The sequence below is a fragment of the Emys orbicularis genome, chromosome 5, assembly GCF_028017835.1.
Source record: "Emys orbicularis isolate rEmyOrb1 chromosome 5, rEmyOrb1.hap1, whole genome shotgun sequence".
In the NCBI taxonomy this organism is placed as follows: domain Eukaryota; kingdom Metazoa; phylum Chordata; order Testudines; family Emydidae; genus Emys; species Emys orbicularis.
Genome location: NC_088687.1, coordinates 117,086,329 through 117,093,488, shown reverse-complemented (window position 1 = coordinate 117,093,488; position 7,160 = coordinate 117,086,329). Strand labels below are relative to the sequence as shown.

Below are 7,160 nucleotides of genomic sequence, written 5' to 3'. Positions count from 1 at the left end.
TCTCCCTAACTCCACTTGCCAAGGCAAACTACTCCCTGGGGTTACGAAAGATACCTCAGGGCAGGGGAGCCGCTGGGGGTGGGCGGTGGATTTCCCGGTCTCTCCTCCCACCGAGGAAATCGCTGCTAGAGAATTCCAGCTTTTCACTGCCATGCGGAGGGAAAGGAGAGGTTGACCTTCCCTGAATAATTTAAAGGAGGAAGATGAATCTTTGAGTATGCAGATCTATGTATATTCCGAGGGTGGGGCATATTCCATAGATGGGTGCACATAAACCCAATCATTAGACGCTTAATTTTGGAGCCTTTGTGGAGTATAATAACCACCAAGAAAAAAAGGTTCATTAGCAAAGTAGCTTTAGGGATTCAGGGGGAGGAGAAAGCATTGGGACATGGCCCAAGTCACGCACACGTCCAGAAGCATAAATATATTAGGTTACGTTCAGGTCTGCTTTCAAAATCGGTTTCACTACTTCGGTTCTTTTGAGCGATTCTTTTTTTGTGCGAATCATACGAAAGTCCCTCCAGTCAGCCCGGAAAGGAAAGTAGTGCAACAAAAGAGGGCAGGGAAACGTGATGAGATCTTGGCAATTATCTCCCATTGTCATTTGCCTGTGTCTCCACCATGAAAAGGACTTCACTGCACGAAACAATAAAGCCCAGCTCTCTTGAATTCGGTCCCGGACACTAATAGGAATTTGGACGGAATTATTGGACGTAAAGACGCTTAATTTACACGATGCTCTAAAAAGCCAGGAGCCTTACCTGCAAATAGTGTGGCCAGATAGCAAATGTGAAAAATCGGGACAGAGGGTGGTGGTGGTGGTGGGGGGGGGGGTAATAGGAGCCCATATTAAAAAAAGCCCCAAATATCGGGACTGTCCCTATAAAATCGGGACATCTGGTCACCATACCTGGAAAGTACACAGTCATCGGCACACACAACTCACGCAGCCACAAATTCTCCCCCCAGTATTTTTCCCTGCTGTACAATTCCAGAGGAAATAAAACACTAACAGGATCATGCTGCCACAGCATTTTGTAGTCTTTATAGATTTGTTTCAGGAACTTTTAGGGGATCAGTTCAAAGGAGGGAGGCTGCCCCAAGTGGCTATTTCATTTTTATATGGATTTCGTAGTTTAATTAAGAACTGGAAGTTTGGAAGGCGATTCTCCGCCTACCCGATCCAGTTTTGCAGCTTTAAGCGTCGTGTGAAGTACGACCCCTGGCTATGCACAGCGTGCTGGGGTTATTAGGTAAGCACTGCGCACAGGAATGAGAGAGTGGAAAATACATACACTTGGAATGACAATGTTGCCACTCCGTGGATTGAAATTATTAAATAGGCTGCCGACGACTTGCTCAATACAATCCCCACAAGAGCCAGCACCAACAAATATGGCCTCGACATCTGAAGGATTCACTATTGCTACCAACAACAAAAAAGTTAAAATAATCAACAATAAAAGAAAGCAAAGCTGCCCACCCACGCACATTCCCCCAGAGCAGATTGTGGATTGTTAATCGATCAAGAGCACAAAAACCTTACTCCTCAAGTCCTTTCTAAAGCAAAGTGTACACTGCACTTTAAGTGTGTACTGTATAAAGTCAAATTGTACTCGTCCAATCAAATACTTCGGAATTTATCTTTTTAGCCTATAATTATAGCGAGTATTCTGACTTCACTGCATCCTAAATGTAATTTAACTAGACAGAATATAAAATATCCAACCTCTTTCTCAGAAGGAAAAGACCTATTACTGTTCTGAATATATTTGATCAAATATATGTCAATACCTCTAACATCAATGGTCCGCTGATTCACCCAAAATGTATTGATCTAAATCGTCTTCCGCTAGGGAAATGAAACAATAAGTGACAATAAGATAGTACTGCCAGTGTAGGAGAGGAGAGGAGAGACTTTCTAAACGAAAAATATCTGTGCCTATTTAGAATTCTATGCAAAACGTAGAAAGGACACAATGGACATAACTATGTGTTAAACTAAAGTTTATAAATTAAAAAAGTACAGCGGATAGCTTACAAACATTCACAATTCATTTAAAGTAAATCTAGTTGAGTGCACAGTGCCATTAAAGGAGGAAAAAGCCACGAATTACCTTGTAAGAAAGGGACTGTTACATTACTGAAGTAGATCACAAACCCACAGGATAGGTTTGCTGACGAATTTAAAGAAAGAAAAAGAAAAAGGCACTGAATGGTACTAATTTTCCCCATTACGTCCATTTTAAAAAAGCCTGACTAGAAATATTCACATTGAATATAAAAATAACATTAACTTTAGTACAACTGGAAAGTGCTAAAAACTCGTTACTTCTCCCTCCCCCAACCCCCACCAAGGAAAGATCCGAGGGAGAAAAGAGATCTGGCTTTTTGATACAGGGCTCACCCTTTTGGGACACATCTGTCCTTTGCCATGGACCATGAAGAACAGGAATAACATGGGCAACAAGAGCACGGGGGATTTGAAAGAGGTTCCTTACATTCAGCACCATAAAAGGCACACACGGTTTGCAATAATTTGGAAGACCAAGGACTCCAACAAACAGAGAAAAATAATCTTCCTTTCAGTCCATGGGGGAGTCCTTGATCTCCTGTTCTGATCTGAGTTTCTTTTTCCTTTCTCTCACACCAGATTCGGGTCTCTATCAATCCGGAGCAACAATATCAGCAAAACAAAAACAAACAAGCAAGTCTACACGGAATAGAGTGACAACATGGATACCATGAACTAGTCGTGCCGAATTACAAGAGTCCTCGGCTTGGGGGGGGGGAGTTTGCAAAAGTCACAACTTGGAAAGGAGGGGGAGGGGAAATTACCCAAATAACAATAATAATAAAAATAATCAAATAAAATAATAATAATAAATACTGTCCGGTGCATACAGTCCTGCAGCTGGGGCTCGGGGTTGCTTTGGATCTGAGAGGGCTGGGGCTGGTCAGTCTCATTGAGTCCCCGCGGCTGCGGTGCAGGTGGACAGGGCCCACCCGGGCAGGCAGTAGTAGGGGTAGTAGTAGGAAGGCTGCAGGGAAAGCAGCGAGGGCGGCCTCAGCATCTCCCCCGGGTGATACTGTCTCTGATCGTCCCGCACCAGCACTTTCACCGCCACTTTCTTGGCGGCCGGGGCCGAGGCCAGCAGGTCCGCGGCCATCTGGCGCCGCTTGGTCTTGTAGCGGCGGTTCTGGAACCAGATCTTCACCTGGGTCTCGGTGAGCTTGAGCGAGGCCGCCAGGTCGGCTCGCTCCGGGCCCGAGAGGTAGCGCTGGTGGTTGAAGCGCCGCTCCAGCTCGAAGACCTGCGCGTGGGAAAAGGCCGCCCGCGAGCGCTTCTTCCGCGGCTTGGGGGCCGTCTGCTCCTCCTCCCCGGCCAGCAGCTTCTCGCACTTGCTGCCTCCGTCCTCCTCCTCCGGCGGGCTGCGATCTGCGGGGGAGAGCAACAGCCGCGAGATCATAGACAGGCCAGGCTGCGCCGGAGCAGGTCACCGACACAAACCCAGGGACAGTGGGGCGAGGGGAGATCGTCATCCCCCTGCAATGCGTCCTCCTAGGCACTGCTCAGAGGGCAGGCCTAGGCCCCCAGCAGGCCAGGTTCATGGGGAAGGTCACACAAACCGAGCCAGGCACAGCTCAGGGGTAAGGCCGCACTGCACCCCCCACCCCCCCCCAAGCCAGGCACAGCTCAGGGGTAAGGCCGCACTGCACCCCCCCCCCCCCCAAGCCAGGCATAGCTCAGGGGTAAGGCCGCACTGCACCCCCCCCCCCAAGCCAGGCACAGCTCAGGGGTAGGCCGCATTGCATCCCCTCCTTATGCATGCACAGTTCAAGACTTTTGACTGCTTGCTTTATAGGTCTCATTTCATCCCCGCAGGGGCAGTGGCAGGAAATGCAGCCAAGAAGAGGGCCACGCTGCGTTCCCCAGCCCAGGGGTGTCTTGGGGGACCACAACTCGCTCCAGCCCGGCGCAGCTCAGGGGAGCGGTTATCCTAACATGTTCCCCGGCTGGGGGGTGCAGTGTATGTCCCTGCCCAACTCAGCCCTCGGGGGTCACGGGCTGGCCCAGCTTCTCCCACCATCACTGAGGCAGAGCTCCAGGGGCTCCTAGACATTTCACACACTCGGCTTTGCACAGGTCTTATTCATAAGGAACAAGCGCTTGCAGGGCAGCTAGTGATCAGTAATTAGGGATTATTAGTGGGATGGCTTTTATCTTTTGGGAGCACATCAGAGAGAGCAGCAAACGCTCTGAATCGCTGGGCAAGAGAAGTGACTGCTTGTGTTGAGCTTGCTTTCCCCTGTGGTTTTGCATTTCTCTCCTTTCATTGCACTGTTCTGCCTGTGTCATCTGGACTTGCCTGGCATCCGGGGGCAAGGGGATGACTCCCTCCTTTGCCATCATTATTCTTTGTTGTCAATTGCCTGGCCCATCCTCTTTAAAAATAAATAAATCCCCGGGGGAAAAGGCGCCTCTGACCCAAGGCCTGTGGGAGTAAAAAGGCATCTAGAAGATATTTCACTTCTCACAAACCGCAGGGAGGCCTCCAGCCGCCAGCAGGAAGCGTGACCCCAAATGCAAGGCGCGGTGGGGTTCTATTTCCTTTAGCACAAAGTAAAATTTTGAGCCCCACATCGTTGCTATTAGCCCCGACCATAAGGACTCGAGGCTTAGGGGAATACATCTCACCAAGAGTCCGCGGAATGTGTTCACTGCTCTTCTTCCCCCCACACTAGTTCTTTTCTTAGCAAAGTTATGGTCTTGGTAAACTTCTCACCATGTCCAGTCAGGTGACTTGTTGTCTGAACAGCACTTCTAGTATACAAAGCTGGTGGCCAGTGGATGGTTATTGTGACTGATCTTTTTAGCTGTCCCATTCACACACAGGGTCTGTACCTCTCTATCACGGGCTTTCTCTGAGTCTTTCTGCCCCCCCCCCCGAAAAAAAATCTCTATTCTGATTCTCCTTCATTGTGAGATGCCCCAGCTACAACCACTAGCCAGCGCCCGCCCTGGGAGAGCTCTGGAGAGACCGATTCTCCTTCGCCCTTGGGGACGGGAGGCATAAGGCACAAGAGGGCCTGGCAGCAATCACAGTCCATGCCACACTAGGGCACGCTGGGCTCGGCCACCATCAGGAGCTGGGGACTGGAGGGCGCAGAGAGCTCTGGACCAAGCATCAGGGTCCTGGGCATCGGCACACCGGGAAACGGGTGTCCAAGGTCTCAGAGGGCTGATCGCAAACCCCAGGGGACCGGGAGTCCCCGCTCTCTAAGGCACATGGAGCTCAGCCCCTCCCTCCCCCCAGAGCCCTCCTCGGCCCATGGCCTCTCCACCGACTCTCCCCCCACAAGCGTACCTGAAACGCTGGCCGACATCTCGCTGTCACTGAGGCCGGGGGGCTCTTCCTCCTGATCCCTGGGCTGAGCCTCCCGCGCAGGCCGCCCCCGACCAGGGGCCTCTCTGGAGCGGGCGCTGTTGCCGGGCGGCCCCTGCTGCACCCCGGTGCCCTCCTCCTCCGAGCGCCTCTCGCCCTCGTGGTCATCGCTGAGCGCCGAGTCCGAATCCCAGCCCGCCGGGGCTCCCATCGTCCTCCCCGCCGCCGCCGGCGCAGCCCGGGCGCAGGCCGGGGACAGCAGCAAAGCCTTGTCCGCTGCGCCCGCGTCCGCCCTCTCGCCGAACAGCCTCCAGCAGCAAGCGGGCGTGGTGGGGGTGGCCGGCGGCGGCCGCCCCGCCAAGTGCTGAGCGCGCTCCTCCTTCTTGTTGAGGATGGCCTGGATGGAGAAAGGCGTCAAGGCGTTACCGCTGCGGACAGCCATCTGCCCCGGGGCCGCCGCGGGGGGCGGGCTAGCGCGGGGAGCAGGGAAAGAGACACCGAAGCGAGAGCTGCCGCCGAAGCGCCCCGGTGCACCAGCGTCTGCCCTGGCACCGGCGCCAGAGCCAGTCTCCGCCCGGATCCCGCTCCTTCAACTCGGAGACTTCATCGCCGCCCCCGGCTGCAGCCCCTGCTCCCCGGCTCGGAGAGAGCGAGCGGCGGTGGGGAGCTCGGGACGCTTTAATACGCCGTTCCCATGCAGCCCTCCCATAAGAGCCTGGATGGCTGCCTGGCCTGGGGGCTGCTTCTGAGCCTCCCTCGCTCCTTCTCCCCTGCAGCAGCTGGGTCCCGCGCGGCGCTGCACTTTTTTCTGCCTCTATCTGTTCCTTGGCTCTTTCCTTCTCCTTTTTCTCCCAGCCCCGGTGTCATTCCTCACCTATGAGTGACAGTCCCGACCCCGAGCCTTCCCATTGGGCAGCGCTCCGCGCAGGGTGGGAGTTGATTGGCGCACCACAGCTGGAAGCTGTTGATCTTCGGACAGAACTGGGCGAGTAGAAGGGAGTCGGACGTGGGCTAGTTAACCCCTTCCTCTCTGGGGTGGGGGCTGCATGTCCATGTCACGGACGCCCTTCAAGCCTGGAGCGATCTATCCCCTACGAATAGATCTTCTGTGCCCTAACCCAAGGGGTTTACAGAAATATATTAGCCCTTCAACTTTTCATTCTAAACGCGTGATAGTTCAAAGGATTGCCACGGTCCTCTTACTTTCTATATTATGGTTTAACCCACCCCAAACAAATGCTTCCGTTCCTTGTGAAAAACCATGTACTTAATCCGAATCATTAGCTCTCAGAGTTTCGGGGTGCTTTCCCCTCCTCCTCTGTGTTGGTTAAATTGGGAAATCGATGTAGTGACACACTTTTAAAATATGGTTTAATTAAAGTTGAAACAGTCAATGGAAACGTAAACAGTGTTTCAAATTAGGAAACCTTTAAAATACGGCTCTCTAGGAAGAGTCTTTAAAATTATTTATTTCATAGTCTGTTAGGGACTGTAAAACTGCGCCTGAATTAAAGCTGCGTATGCTATTTAGCTTTATATTGTGGAGAAAAACTTTCAGATTTTGGGCTGCTTGCTTTATAGGGACCATTCAAAATTTCTTCAACAATTTTCTAAAACAGGGGTGTTACTTTTTCTGTTATTTTAGTTATTTACAATTTGATGATTTTATATCAATGGTTATCTTAATCTAATGGGACTTTTAAAGTCTTTTTTTTGTTACTGCGATTAAAAACGGTTCTTACTTCTAAATCGCTATTTGACGGAAAGAAA

General features: G+C 51.6%; 1 protein-coding gene across 1 annotated transcript; it reads right to left on the bottom strand.

Moving 5' to 3' along the window:
- Nucleotides 1–2,966: 2,966 nt before the first annotated feature.
- On the bottom strand, nucleotides 2,967–5,832 carry NKX3-2 (NK3 homeobox 2). The gene is made up of 2 exons (XM_065405614.1): nucleotides 5,373–5,832; nucleotides 2,967–3,442 (listed from the first exon to the last, which is right to left on the bottom strand). The coding sequence occupies exons 1-2, from the start codon at nucleotides 5,830–5,832 to the stop codon at nucleotides 2,967–2,969; spliced, it is 936 nt and encodes a 311-aa protein (XP_065261686.1).
- Nucleotides 5,833–7,160: the final 1,328 nt, after the last annotated feature.

Coding starts and splice junctions, on each gene's coding strand:
- NKX3-2 (XM_065405614.1), bottom strand. CDS start 5,832: ATGGCTGTCCGCAGCGGTAACGCCTTGACGCCTTTCTCCATCCAGGCC. Junction 3,443..5,372: donor GATGTCGGCCAGCGTTTCAG/GTACGCTTGTGG, acceptor TCTCCCCCGCAG/ATCGCAGCCCGCCGGAGGAG.